General features: G+C 35.6%; 3 protein-coding genes across 6 annotated transcripts in view; 2 read left to right on the top strand and 1 right to left on the bottom strand.

The window, feature by feature from the left end:
- Positions 1-2,896, top strand: part of LOC139977609 (uncharacterized) — a 19,195-nt gene extending 16,299 nt beyond the window's left edge. For all 4 annotated transcript variants that reach the window (XM_071987043.1, XM_071987039.1, XM_071987032.1 and 1 more), the window contains one exon: positions 9-2,896. In XM_071987043.1, the coding sequence (XP_071843144.1) occupies positions 9-20 (12 nt within the window). In that variant the 3' untranslated portion in view covers positions 21-2,896. The remainder of the gene's footprint in view (positions 1-8) is intronic.
- LOC139977611 (uncharacterized) lies at positions 184-14,128 on the top strand. Its single transcript, XM_071987044.1, has 5 exons — positions 184-286; positions 9,640-9,834; positions 11,039-11,234; positions 12,202-12,456; positions 12,917-14,128. The coding sequence occupies exons 3-5, from the start codon at positions 11,129-11,131 to the stop codon at positions 13,156-13,158; spliced, it is 603 nt and encodes a 200-aa protein (XP_071843145.1). The 5' UTR covers positions 184-286; positions 9,640-9,834; positions 11,039-11,128; the 3' UTR covers positions 13,159-14,128.
- On the bottom strand, positions 1,980-3,431 carry LOC139977613 (uncharacterized). Its single transcript, XM_071987045.1, has 3 exons — positions 3,264-3,431; positions 2,604-2,732; positions 1,980-2,108 (listed from the first exon to the last, which is right to left on the bottom strand). Exons 1-3 carry the CDS (start codon positions 3,426-3,428, stop codon positions 2,046-2,048), a joined length of 357 nt encoding a protein of 118 aa, XP_071843146.1. The 5' UTR covers positions 3,429-3,431; the 3' UTR covers positions 1,980-2,045.

The raw sequence follows: 14,128 nt of genomic DNA, 5'->3' as shown, positions 1-14,128 counted from the left end.
GTTGGTAGCAATCAGGGTGATATCATCGGTATAGCGGATATTCCATATCGCTCGTCTTCCTGTGATCTTTCCACTACGCTCTGGGAGTTTCTTCTTTATCTCTCTCACGATCATCTCCCAACTGCGTTGAAACGAAGTGGCGAGACCAAACAGCCTTTCTGACTCTCTTTTTTAAAAGGAAGGGTTCTGTTATTTGTCCCTGCACTGCCACTCCACTGGCTTGAACATCCAGATAAGGTACCGTGGGACGTCAAAATCCGCAAGAAAGAGACTAGGAAACATTTGGGTAATTAAGGAAATATAACTTTTCACTTTTTCTCTAAGTAAAAGCTGAAAAAGGAAAGATGTACGAGTAAATTCTACCCTTTTACCTTGAAATGTGGTCCGTTAACCAAGGCCTGGTTTTTGCTTTGTATAAGTACATGAAAAATATCACATTTGAAATATGTAGCGTATTTTCTCATTTATTTGCATGTAACATTTCTTATTTGTAAAATTCTGTAAATATACATTGATTGAGAAATGCTGGATACATAGCCATTTACATGGAATAATTTTACACAACAGTGTTACCTTGTTTATTCATAGTAAAACGAGCAGACATAAACATTTTCTCTCTATTCTGGTGGATTAGATGTCTTAAAAGAGTTTGCTGTTACAGATACTAACAAATTAAGCAATTTCGCCATAACATTCACTTAATTTTGAATAAACCATCACTTACTAACAAAAGCAAAGATTGTTATCAATCAAGTTGACAAAATATAGCAAAAACTTAATATATGATTATTTTTGGTATGATTTTTCCAAAGCGAACATAATATACAAGTATTTTTTGATAAATAGTCATTTTGGGGCACAATTGATAAATTTTACAAATTTGTTGTATTTTGGGGGCGTTCCAATACGCCCCAACCAGTTAAGTGAAGCAATACACCTCTACTTGTAATAAGTTCTATCTTTGGGGCGTACCAATACACCCCTAACCAGTAGCAATATAACCCTACTAGCGATTGTTTCTATCTTTGGGGCGTACCAGTACGCCCCAACCAGTTAAGTGTAGCAATACACCACTATGATAAATTGTATATATCTTTGGGGCGTACCAGTACGCCCCAACCAGTTTAGTGTAGAAACACACCACTATGATAAATTGTATATATCTTTGGGGCGTACAAGTACGCCCCAACCACTTAAGTGTAGCAATACACCACTATGATAAATTGTATATATCTTTGGGGCGTACCAGTACGCCCCAACCAGTTAATTGTAGCTATACACCACTATGATAAATTGTATATATCTTTGGGGCGTACCAGTACGCCCCAACCAGTTTAGTGTAGAAATACATCTCTAAAATTGTATATATCTTTGGGGCGTTCCAGTATGCCCCAACCAGTTAAGTTTAGCAATGCACCATTATGATAAATTACTTAATAAATGATACTTAATTAATTTCCCAAACTTAAGGAAGTTGGACGAACAAATTGAGATTTCTATTCATTTAGAGAAGTTCTGGTGACCATTTCAACACCAGAGGCATTTTATAATGTACTTTCAGTAGGAGGCATATCAATAGCAGCTCTTTAATGGTGGGGAGGGGGGAGGGTAGAGAAAATTATGTATGTTTTTAAAAACTACATGTATATCTTCCTTTACACCACTTGTTACATGAAAATAATATTAAACACTGCCCACTCAATAATATGTGTAACACATAAGGTGTCCTAGTTATTCAGCTCAACTTCTTCATTTATAGCTGCATATCTTTCTTTCAAGTCACAAACTACCCTCTTTGGAAGGCGATTTTTTGGGGTAAAATTAAAGCCCCACAACATTAGGGAATGGAAAGAAACTGATGATGTGTATGGCTGCTTATTTCTTCCTTGGCAACAGTCTAGCAGTTTCCAGTCTCCAGTCCATGATCCCTTCATCCAATGTATGATAACCTCATTCTTTTCCATCTTTGTGACTTTTCCAATGTATGGTCGTTTGCTTGAATCAATGAGGTTCACGGCTGCTATGTTCCCAACTTGAATCGATGATTAGTCAGATACCTCAATGACTTCTTTAGCAACAACATCACGGCCTTGAGTTCCAATTGTTACCTGCAAAGGTTTCAGCAAAAACAACAGAATAGGGTAAAAGCACATCTTGAGCACCTTTTTGGAGATATCATGATAAACCAGAACACACAGACTAATCGCATTTTGGAAAATGCAACATGGTTAATTTATTTTGTATGAAAGTGAAAGTGTACAACAAAAGTTATAACAATAAGCATTGATATGTTACAAACAATATATTATAAAAGTCAGCTGCTGACCTATAATGTTTACATGTTGTACACAAGTGATGTTTTCACAGTCATCAGTACCAATAACTTTGTTTGAAGCAGTGTGACACATGCATACTCATGCCAGCATTAATACATTGGTTACAGAGCCTCCAGCATAGGAATACAAATTTGATAGTTAAAAGGTGAATTGCCCATTAATTGTTCAATTTCTAGTATTGAAATAATCTACATACTCAACATCACCAATTTTAGTTCAGAATAATAAGAAAAAGACATTGTACAGTGAAAAACATAAACATCTCACCACAGGGCATGTTGGTTGGATTCTACCCTTCAAAGTCTCTAACTGGTCAGAACTTTGTTCCTCACTATCAGGAATTCTTTCAACTTGGTCAAGCTCTAAGAGATCCCAAATGTCAGGCAGAGGTGGTAGCTATGTGCCAAGAGAAGAGTTATGATCAGAAAAATAACCTTATAAGGAGAACCACACAAAAATGTTTGCCTACAGCAAATTATGTTTGTTATCCTTCTGATGGAAAAAAATAAAATACTTATTTGATCTGTTATTTCTGGCTTGAAAAAAGAACTGTATTCGAACCACGACCACGGTCAATACCTATATTAAGTGTCATGGGCTAAGTGAAGACTAAACAATCATAAAATAATTAAAAAGATCTATTTCATTTATGGGAATTCATTTCTTTAAGTTATATTATAATATGTTACCTTTTGCCATCCTTAATATCTATCGGTAAAACAATGATTGCAGATTGGTATGACTAATTTACTTGTAGAAATAGCAAGCACTGTTCACTCTAGCACTGTTCACTCTAGCACTGTTTGGGATGACACTTCATTGTCAAAACATAAGGAGGCACTTGCTTAACTTAACTTCTACTTACAGGCAAACTCTAAGTTTATTGTTAATGTAATGTTTAAAAAACGTTGTATGAACCTTTATTACCTCTTCAAGACGTGAAATGGAGTTAAGATACTCTTTCAATTGAGCTCTCTTTGTGACGGGCAAACGTTCACAATATCGATCAGGAATATCCTTCAAAAGATTTGGAAGATCAGTTCTTTCTAAACATGGTACAACCCATCCTGGCTTGATTGAGAGATCTGGCATTGACTGCACAATGAAATATAAAAAATATAGACATTAGATAGTAAGGTAATATTTTGTATAAGTCTGACTTGGGGATTTCCAAATGTATTACCTTATTTCATAATTTGTAAAATTTTCTTTCAAGATCATTGTGAATAAAACATTTCTTTGTTGGTAGAGGGGGAGGGGGGTTATCTTGAATTTAAACAGTGTTTAATAAATCAATGTTTTCACTCCAATTTGACTTTATTTATTTAAACTATTTGAAATAAACAATTAATATTTTGTTTTACCTTGAGACAATGTAATCCACATGTCTCTGGTTGCCATAGATCCTGATGCCACATCTTGTACCTCATTTCAGCACGACCATTTTGATAGGTAAATTCAAACCATAGGGGCTTGGAATGGTTTGCAAAACTACCAGAAAGATGAGGAGTTAACCATTCCTTCACATTCAAGTTATGTTGAATTTCCTCTACCTCAACGGCAGGTGTGAAGCTAGCTTTGATGAAAGAACTTAGTTCTATGAAAACAAAAGTAAATTAATAATACAATGAATACCCACTTCAAAATACATAGAATGTGACATTACTTAAAATATATGTATCTGTCAATATACTCAATTCAGTTGGGAGTACAAATATTAATTTAAACTTATGTAGAAGTTGACATAATTTACCCAAACTAAAAAAAAATATACAGATTGTTCTAACAGTTTGCATTACCAAAATAAAACATTGAGAATGCACATTTAATACAAATTCATGAAGCATAACACATTTTTACAACATTCTGTGTGAAAAAGATTAAGCGATTTCTTCTATACAGCAGCATATGGTGTCATTTGACATGGGTAGGGGTTAGGAACCTACGATCCAGTTGCCAACAATCCTTGCAAGTTGATGTTTGGTGCATGATTATTTTATGACAACCTATTTTAAGGCATCCTATTTTTTGATATGCAAAGGTTGGATGTGGGATTTTTACACAGATGAGACAAGTATTTGTTGCCCAACTCATGGTGAGCTCTTCTTTGAGCTTATAGTTTGGCCCATATTGTGTTGAATATTGCTTAACTCTAAGCATTGTGATTCCAATATCATAATTCCCATGAAGTAGTATTTTATTTAGGTGTTAAGAACAATTAAAGTTGCCTATGCAATGTAAAATAGGTCATTTGAAATTGGTAGTCACAATTCCAAATCGAACAACTTCAATGTAACTTTTAGATTGATAGAATAGTTTTACATTGTTGTCATAAACGCCTACTTACAGATACAGTATGCATGAGATACACAAGACCCTACCCAACCTGCCACCAGCTATTGAGAAGTCATACCCATGTAAAATAAATGTTAATTGTCCTATATCATGTATCTCTATGGTTTTGTAGCCGTAATATCAACATCCAATATGGTAGCACAATACAACCTTCCATTTGATATTGGCCTCTGGATATGCTCACTTAACCTACAACTTTTCACACACAGACATGTGCACATTCTGATCTGACAGCATTAGTTCATGATAATTATGAGATTATTACCCAAAAGTAAAGTAACTGTAAATAAAGATGAGACAGATCCTGGTTCAGTGATTGACTAAATAAAATACCTTGATATGTATAAGTGTTCTGTTTCTTCAGTGCCCTGGCGATACAGCTGAACATTTGGTCTACATCCTCGTGAGTGTGGCCCACAGGTAAGAAATGCACAGTGACCTGTAGATTGAGTGAAGATTTTAGTCAAAGGTTATCATGTTTGTAACATTTTCAAAAACTGACCTCTGTTTACCTTGAATGACTTATCACCTCCAGCCGAAACAAAAGGGGATTATCTACTTACAAAGAGCTACCTACATAACAACTGCAAGCAAAGTTACAGTACTTTTGAGATAAAATGTTTACAAGGTATCTAGTCTTTGAAGTCTGATGAAGTCAAATGACCTTTGACTACCATGAAAAACAATAAGAATCATTTACTGACCACAGGCTACCATTATAGCACTGTAAGTTTGAAGTTCAACCAACTAATTTTACTTCTTGAGATATAACGTTTACAAAGTTTTATGACTTGAACAAGTCTGTTGACCTCAAATGACCTTTGACCTCCATGATAAACAATAGGGTTCATCCTCACACCATGGGCATCCTCACACCATGGGCTACCTCAATTGCATACCATGAAGTTTGAAGTTCAAGCAACTTCTACTTCTTGAGATATTATATTTACTAGCCAGGATGTCACATACTGTACACACATGCACAAAATCATAATCGCATAGATTCCTTCCAATTCAGCAATGAAGTAAGACAGCTGTTAACAAGTTATAACATTAATATATATTACCACTCTGAAGATCTTCAACTCTACCAGAAAGGAGCAGAAGGACAGAAGATATCGGTTCTTATTATCCCTGTAACAATTATCCAATTGCAAAAAGAGATCCTTCCCAAGAGTATCCTTGTGCTTCACAAGTGTCCGCAAAATGCACGTTGTGGTCATATTTGAATCATGTGGGATATACTTCACATCAGTGTATACATATGCAAACTTGTCACATGGACCTTTAGTGTGAATTAGGACACCTGAAAAGAAAGAGAAGAATGAATATACTACTTCATTGACATGTATGATAACGTGGTTGTTATTACTGTAGGATTGTTTTTTGCTATTAAAAGTAAGTTGATAATTTACCTACTATATGCTTTAACCAAAAAAGAAGGGAAAAGAAACAGTCACATAATATTTTATGGATACCAAGGCCATTATCTATATCAGAACAACAAATTAAAGAACAGAATCAATTTGACCTCAACAAAAACAATAGTGAACACTAGACTTTTTGTAACCTTAGTTGTTCATTCTTATACAATTTCCCCTTTTGAGACACTGTGTTGAAAAGCAAGGCATCATACAAACACACATACCCCCACACATATACTGCTAACGCACATACTATACACCTACATGATATCACAATTTCATACAGTAGGATTACAATTTCTTGGAAACCAGAAAACGTGATGCTTACACTTATAATAACATAAACACTTCCCCTCTTGTGCACTCTTAGGTCACTTAATAATACTGACCTGTTATGTGGACTGGGACTTTAGCAAGATGTTTAACATCCTTATCATTCTGGACAAAATGTGGCAGATCCGTCTTCGACTGGTCCATTCCATCCACTATAAGGGTTGTCAGATCCGAAGAAAACTGGCACGCCTTGGTGCGGGCAAGATGGCACTGCTCTCTTTCTGACCTACAGTAGTACAATAGAACATACTATGTTACAAAATAAACTCTTAAAAACTGATAAAGGGTTTTAAGATACCAGATAAGAAATATTGATATGATTTTTGATCCGATATTATTTTAGAAATAATCTTAACTATATCTTGAAAAAAAAGCTACAGTATCCTGGTATTTTTAGGCTATTTTCAGGAAACGTTTTGCAATATACCAATAATGAAAAATTCATACTGCCAGAACTCTAATTGGGCACATATGCAGTATGTACAGAATCTCGTAGGACACGCTGAGACCAAATCTCCAAGATTTTTGTCACTACGGTGCTGGCAAGAAAAAGAAAATATTTTGAGGGTTTAACTTCCTGATTAATTATAAGTGATGGTACCATTTTTGCTAAATCTAAATAATTTTTAGGTGTCCCCACTCCCCAACCAAAACAAAAATTTTGTCACCACTCCCCCCCCCCCCACCTGTCCAGTTGTCCCTCCCTAAATCTTCAAGGTTGGCACCACCACTTTTCTTGCATGATTAAACAGCAAATTCATGATATTTGCATTTTTTTACCCTTCAAACAAGCTTTGTTATGTTTCCTTGCTTGCCCTGCAGGCCTGTTGCCCTGTTCCCCCCTTGTGCTGAATGAACGTTGACCTCCATAAACCAATACTAAGGAACAAACTGACTGTGGCCTTTGTCTGAAACAAAGTTTAAAGTTTGCACAATGGTTACATCTTGACATATGGTGATCCCAAGATATTTATACTCTTGTGTGAGAGTTGTTGAAAATAACTGAATTTTTACCCACATGCATTAGCACCATGTAGACTACCACATATCAAGTTGGCAATTCAAGCAAATTTTGCAACTTCAGTTATCCTTATTACAATGTTTTCAACATTTGGCTTCTGTTGATCCAATTACCTTTTTCTTCCACGTAAAGCTTAGTTAGGGCTACTTACATATCCAATTTGTAGTTCAAGCAAGTTCTGCATTTTGAAAGAGATAACATGTTAACAAGGAGCATCACTGACACACCCACACATATAGAGGACTGGAAGGAATAGATAGTTTATCTATTGAATCATTTTGACTTCTGCAAGGATTCAAAAACGAAAGCAGACATAAACTTTTAATTCTAAATTAGTAACATATTTTGACTCACTTAACGTGATTAAGATGAACTTCTTGCAGTTGTCGGCATTCTTCAGTTTCCCTTCCAGTTCTTGCTCTTTCTGCTACCTCTTTCAAGGACTGACAAGTGCCACACACAGTAAACTCAGTTGTCTAGAAAAAATATAATGTTGTAATACTTTAAGCATTTAAGTATAAGTTAGACTTCACAAAATGCTATAAACTTGAACCACTTAACCTAATCAAGAAAAAGTTATGTAGTGATTAGTGAAAGAGGTTTATTGTGTCAAAATTGAAACATGTTGTTTTCATAACAACCCCTGGTCCCCAGAAGTATGCAATGGGCATGTTGGAAATTTTAACTAATTATAACTGAAGCTAAGAATTCTTAGGTATTGCAGAGAATTCCTTTAAAGGAATATAGGGTGTTGAGAGTAGCTATTGAGAAAAGAACAAGTAAAGCTGTACAACATCTTCTCACGTTATTCATTAGACCAATTGATAGGGGTGTTTGGAAATTAGACCTTCATTTGAGAGAACGGTAGTGTCCTGCTGGCATTCATTTCACTCAGATGTCATCCGCACTTTTGGAAAATTGGAATAAAACCTGAAATTTCTATTGATTAAACATACATTAATCTGCATAGGCCCCATATTATAGCATACTATAGTTGCTAGACGTTTTCAAAAAGCACTTACAACAGGGGAAGAGGAGAGGTAGGAAATAAACAGTGGAGGGACAAAGAGAGGGTTATGGGAAGGGGAAAGGGAATCAACTGGAGAATGACAAAGACAGAAAGGTGTGTATGAAGTTAAAGCCTCCATTGTCAGCCAAGGTAACAGGATGCAATGTGATGCCTGTGGGTTTGACACCTAGCTTGGATGAAACCCACCAATTGTGATTGATCAGCAGACCATGTACTTATCATCTGTAATGTACACAGCAAATTCAGCAATTGTTAGTGTGAAATTGAATTCTGGGAGAACACAGTCCTAAAACAGAACTTTAGACCTCACAAGTTTATAATCAGTATACTTTATCAAAGACTTCATGCTAGTTAATCAATTTAAAGCTACTACAGTAGCTATGAGGAATTTGAAATTTTATTCCATTTTCCCATGCTATGTATGCAATAATAGCTATCATAAAATCATTAATGCAAATTTACAAGATAAATACCTTAAGAATCTTGAACTCATCTAAATATTTACTCCAGATTTCCATAAAGTATTCCTTGGAAATGATGCTCTGTTCACCAATGCCCATTTCTATCATTTCCTTCTTCATGCGTGCATATAGAGAAGTCTTCGTGTTATGACACTGGAAGGTGCACTTCTGTTTTGTGGGGCATGTAATCCCCAATACGTTCGAATAGACACCTCATCCAAGCTAGTGCAGATGTAGTTTTTGCTCTCATCCTTTTCTTGCCTTTATTGCCATGAATTGCATTTTTCTTGCCAACTTGAAATGATTTTAGACAATCTTTGAATAACTTGCTACTAATACCATAGCACATACAAAATGCTTTCTCACGAACAATCTTCCCACAAATCACATAAATAGAATAAGATTTGTCTCTGGCGTGACATGATCTTTCCTGATGAATCCAAATCTTGTCCAGTGTGAATTGCTTTAACTCAGTTTCCCTTAATTCACTAACCTCAAGAAAAGACTGTTCTAGGTCATCGTAAGAAAGCGATTTCATACAGCTACGATCACAGCAATCAGATTGAAACATAGGCAGTGGATCAAATGCTTGATTTCGTGGGAGGAGGCAGAAGAGAGGTTCCCAGAAGAGACAGGGAGAGAAATGCTTCTGCCTTTCATTCATTTTCCCCTTCATAAGGTCCCTCAGGAACTGAAGAGTTATTGTAGTCTCCTGAAGGCTAAGGAAGAGACCAATGGCCTATCAAGACCATATCAAATTGGAGGAGCCAGCTGTGTGTTGAGCCAGCTTGACCCAAGGGCAATTACCTTGCCAGCAATTCATCTGCCAGATGTGTTTAAAGGATTTCCTTTGATTGTGTTGAATACGCCAAAGGTTTGTCAACTCCCATAAAGTTACTTCGAATTCTGATTGAACAAGTTACTGTCATCATTTTGGGACAATCAATGTTAATTCAACAGAGGCCTCCCGCCGAACCTCTCAAATTTGGCTGAAACTGATATATAGTGTGCTGTCGCAGATGCAGATATTGGGAAAAAAATATGTTGGATACATTTTTGCAACAAAACTATGGTATTTCTAAAAGGGCCGTACAGTTCCCTTCGAATGTGGAGGCATTTTTACATACATGTTGAGTATTTGATGTCTGAAATTGCAAATGTTGTAAAACACATGAAAGCAGACATCCAATTTAGCTTATTTTGGGCATAATTTAGGGCCTTTTAAAAGCTACCATTGATTTGTTGCTAGGTGTGGCCATATATTAGCAAGCAAAATGTTTGGAACATTTTTTTTTGGCCCAACGACATGTGACAAGACAATATATCAGTTTCAGCCAAATCTGAGAGGGTCGACATGGAATCGGTCAAAAATCTGTTGATTTGACATGGATTGACTCTTTTGTCTTTTTCATGTGAAAGCAGATCATTCTAAACTTATATGTGTCAATCTGATTGTGTCTGGGACACTGCATGCACAATTTGTGCATTACATTAAGCAAAGTATGAACCTTAATCTAGAATCATGACATGTATGATGCTCTCTCACTGTTTAATTTATAATACAATGTTATTTTTCAAAGCTATGTGCCATTTACATTTACAAAATTACTATTTGAAGAAGGCTGGTTGTTTCTACTCTGTGTATCAAGCTTGCTATAACTGTCTTGGTACACATTTAAGTTACATAGTCAGACCTAAGACCTTTAATAACCTTACTCAGTACAAACAACATTTGGGTGATTATATAATCAAAATGGGTGGCAACGTCAAATTAAACTGCAAACTCATGCTTCAAAAATGTTAAACTAGTTACTGCATTACGGTACTAGTCACACAACAAACAGTAATTTTGCACTTGTAGGGACATGCATCACTGTTGCTACAGTATAATCATCATATGTTGTTTAACGGTTGGTTTGTTTGAAGGTTTTATTTGGCTTTATGAAAAGAGGGGAGAGCTATGTATTGTATATCTAGGATTGAGTATGGGGTGTTCACTTAAAATGACTCTCTGCAAGATTAATCTACAGTGGTTAATACTCATCATTTTTTTTCTTAATTTGTTATGATCTCTACAGGGATGGATATGTGAAGACGTAAAGAGATTCACAAACAAGGCTGTTTCCCTGAATCTGAATGTTGGGCTCAGAGATTTTAAGTTGGTTGTGATGTGTCCAGCAGCAGATTTGCAGATTATGTGTGAAGACATAAGGGCAACAGAGCATTTTAATTCTGTGATCCCTGCTTACTTTCACATTAGAAATGCAAGATCAGGTAAGTTTCTGAATTCAAATGCTGTCAGACAGCTTTTATTCACAAAGTAGAAGTGTATATTGCTCTAGTAATGTGTTTTAGTAGTGTATATTGTATATTGGGTTTTTGCCATTTCCTGGGAATCTGCAAAAACTTTCCCATACAAGTTACTGATTAAAGTACTGTTGTCTTAATGTCAAGCTTAGGAATATGTCTCTGTAAATGTTGACTTATTCAATTGGTTTATTTAATTTTATGTTTGCTACTCAATAAGATTATTAAGTTTATGATTTAAGCATTTAACAGCATGGTAAGACTTACAATCAAGGGATTGTTGACTGGTAGTGGTTCTAAAGACAATAGGAAATATTGAAGCACAGAAGTTATAATTTTGGCCTATTTTGAAAACAGCAAAGAAAAAAGAAATAGCACAGCAGACTAGTTGTAACAAATGAGTTTGGATTTCATTCCTTAGCACATGTACCTGATTGTGATTTAGTAACCATATGTCTAAATTGTCATAATGTAGTTAAAAGGTATTAAATATGGCAAAAAAAAAAATGCTGTTGCAAGAGGTTAATCTGATTTGCCAGTGGTAGTTCCGCAATCAAAAAGTAATATTCAAATACGTCCTAGTTTTCAGAATGGTAGAAATCTATGAGAAAGTATATAAACATATTTATGAGAGTCAGGTAGATTGTGAAAATTAAGGACTTTGATTATGATGAGTAAAATGTCCTAATATATATGCCTGTCTTCCGATTTTAAAGTACATTTCAATCAACCAATAAAGCTCTGTACATGAATTACTATGCTATATTCAAAATGAGCAAAACAATTATGTTTGTGTAAAAGGTTAACTGTTGAAAAATTATGATTGATGCAGTCTTTGTTCATTTGTTATTTTACTATCAATGCATCAGATGGAAAATAAAGGGTAAGACTGTCAGGGTACAATAATGTTTTATTTCTCCCTTTTTTTCTGAAGATGACACAGAAATGCTCACGCAGAGTCTGTTTGGTCTGGCCATTGCATTTAAGGGGAAGACCGTTACAAGGAAACTTAGATGGGATGATGGCACAGACCTTAATGTGCTTACTGTTGCTAGGGATGATCCTTTTACCACAGAGGATGAAATTTCTTTAGATGATGAAATAATCATCTCAGGAGAGTTGTACCAGAGATTGGTTGCAACATTCACTACAACTGGCCAGTGGGTTTTGGATGCATGTTGTGGCACAGGTAAGAACATATTGTGATGCTGTCATTGGAACAAGTACTGCTTCCTAGAAAAATGTATCTGTGTGTTTATAAATGCCTTATTGTGGTTTCTTAAAAGAAAGTACTGTTAAAGTTTGTACTTAGTTGCTGGTTATCCTAATGGGATTAACATGTATGATATTGAGTGAGCTGTACTTCTTTAGAAAACTAATATCTGCATAATCATGTGCAACGTTTATATTAATTGGTTTACTATCCACATTAAATGGTGATTAGGGATATAGTGCAAAAACAGAGAATATTAAGCCGTTCAATGTGTGTGCTTGAATATGGGGAGTTATCAATTCACATACTTCAAACATTGTTGCTATTTAGCAAGATATGAATCCCAGTCCTCGGAATCTCACGTTTTCTGATCTTCAGGATGGAGTTAGCCCCTACTTTACATTAATCATCTTTGTTTAAATATTCATACGTACAGGTAACGGAGTTGCTGTAATTCTGAAAAGTGGGAGGAATTGTGCAGGTGTGGACTGGGATGACGACAAAATAAAGATGGCCAGAGTGAGGATGGCAAGGTGTTTAGCCAGTGCTAAGCGACCAGAAGAGGAGGAAGAAATAGGTATAGAAATAGAAGCAGAGGAGGAAGTAGAAGGTGAGGAGGCAGAAGAGGAGGAGCTGGAACTAGAAGAGGAAGAGACAGAAGAAGAAGAAAGCATTTAGTAAATTTAAGTGTCACATCTCAAGGCTTCATTCAGTCATAATTACATGGAGTTCATTATTAATCCTGACAATAACCTACAGTATATCAGATACATAAAAGATTATTGATCATTTATTCAATCTAAAAAAGTACTGTAAGCTTCTTTTGTTATGTTGTATGGTGTTTGCATTCAAGATGGTGTATGTATAAGTGCGGGTGTGTATGTGCGTTTGTGACACCCAGCTTGTAAACACAATATCTGAAGAAGAGAATGTCGGACCATATTTAGTGTATAGAAGTACCACATACAAAGAGCCTATTGGTTAAGGTCATTTGGGGTCATCAGAGGTCAACTTTTGAAAACCTTGTAAACAAGATATCTCAATACTGGAAGCTTGGGCAGATCTCATACGTGGTATGAAGGTACTATAGCACTGATTAAAAAAAAGCCTATTGATTTTGGTGAAGTTCAAAGGTCATTTGTGAACGGCGGGGAGATTAATTGTCCTGTAGGGTATATATTTTCATAATCAGGAAGTGGCAACCCTGAAACAGCCACAAGGTCTACTGCACTACAAATCCTAAATTGCTTATTTTAAGCGTGAATGAAATAAAAAATAAAGCTAATCTAACATACTTTTACTGACATTTCTCTCATTTAGCTTCCTGTACCCCTTACTCAAAGATAATTTAAGACAACAAAGTTCATGGCGTGGGCAGAGGTCAATGGTCATGGATCACATTGTGAAAACCATGCTTTACACAATATTTCAACAAGACAGATGCCATAGTTAGTATGTAGTATCACATTAGTACTAGAATCTCAGGACAGCCTGTGTCATTGTGAATTTATTTTTTGTTGTCACATCACACTGCTGGTCACTCTATTACCAAGATCAAGTATGTTGTACCCCTTCACAATATATTACGACAGATTCATGAAAAAACTGCTTGTTACATCATCGAAAACACTGTTGCATTCTGGATATC

Source organism: Apostichopus japonicus, chromosome 12 (assembly GCF_037975245.1).
Source record: "Apostichopus japonicus isolate 1M-3 chromosome 12, ASM3797524v1, whole genome shotgun sequence".
NCBI lineage: Eukaryota > Metazoa > Echinodermata > Holothuroidea > Aspidochirotida > Stichopodidae > Apostichopus > Apostichopus japonicus.
Note: the sequence above shows the minus strand (reverse complement) of the source record. Positions and strands in the feature narration are given on the sequence as shown.

Excerpts from the sequence above, each read along its gene's own strand:
- LOC139977613 (XM_071987045.1), bottom strand. The coding sequence starts at position 3,428 with ATGCCAGATCTCTCAATCAAGCCAGGATGGGTTGTACCATGTTTAGAA. Across the intron at positions 2,733-3,263 it reads CCATTTCACGTCTTGAAGAG|CTACCACCTCTGCCTGACAT; the intron begins GTAATAAAGGTT and ends CTTGGCACATAG. Across the intron at positions 2,109-2,603 it reads TCCAACCAACATGCCCTGTG|GTAACAATTGGAACTCAAGG; the intron begins GTGAGATGTTTA and ends AAACCTTTGCAG.
- LOC139977611 (XM_071987044.1), top strand. The coding sequence starts at position 11,129 with ATGTGTCCAGCAGCAGATTTGCAGATTATGTGTGAAGACATAAGGGCA. Across the intron at positions 11,235-12,201 it reads CATTAGAAATGCAAGATCAG|ATGACACAGAAATGCTCACG; the intron begins GTAAGTTTCTGA and ends TTTTTTCTGAAG. Across the intron at positions 12,457-12,916 it reads GGATGCATGTTGTGGCACAG|GTAACGGAGTTGCTGTAATT; the intron begins GTAAGAACATAT and ends TCATACGTACAG.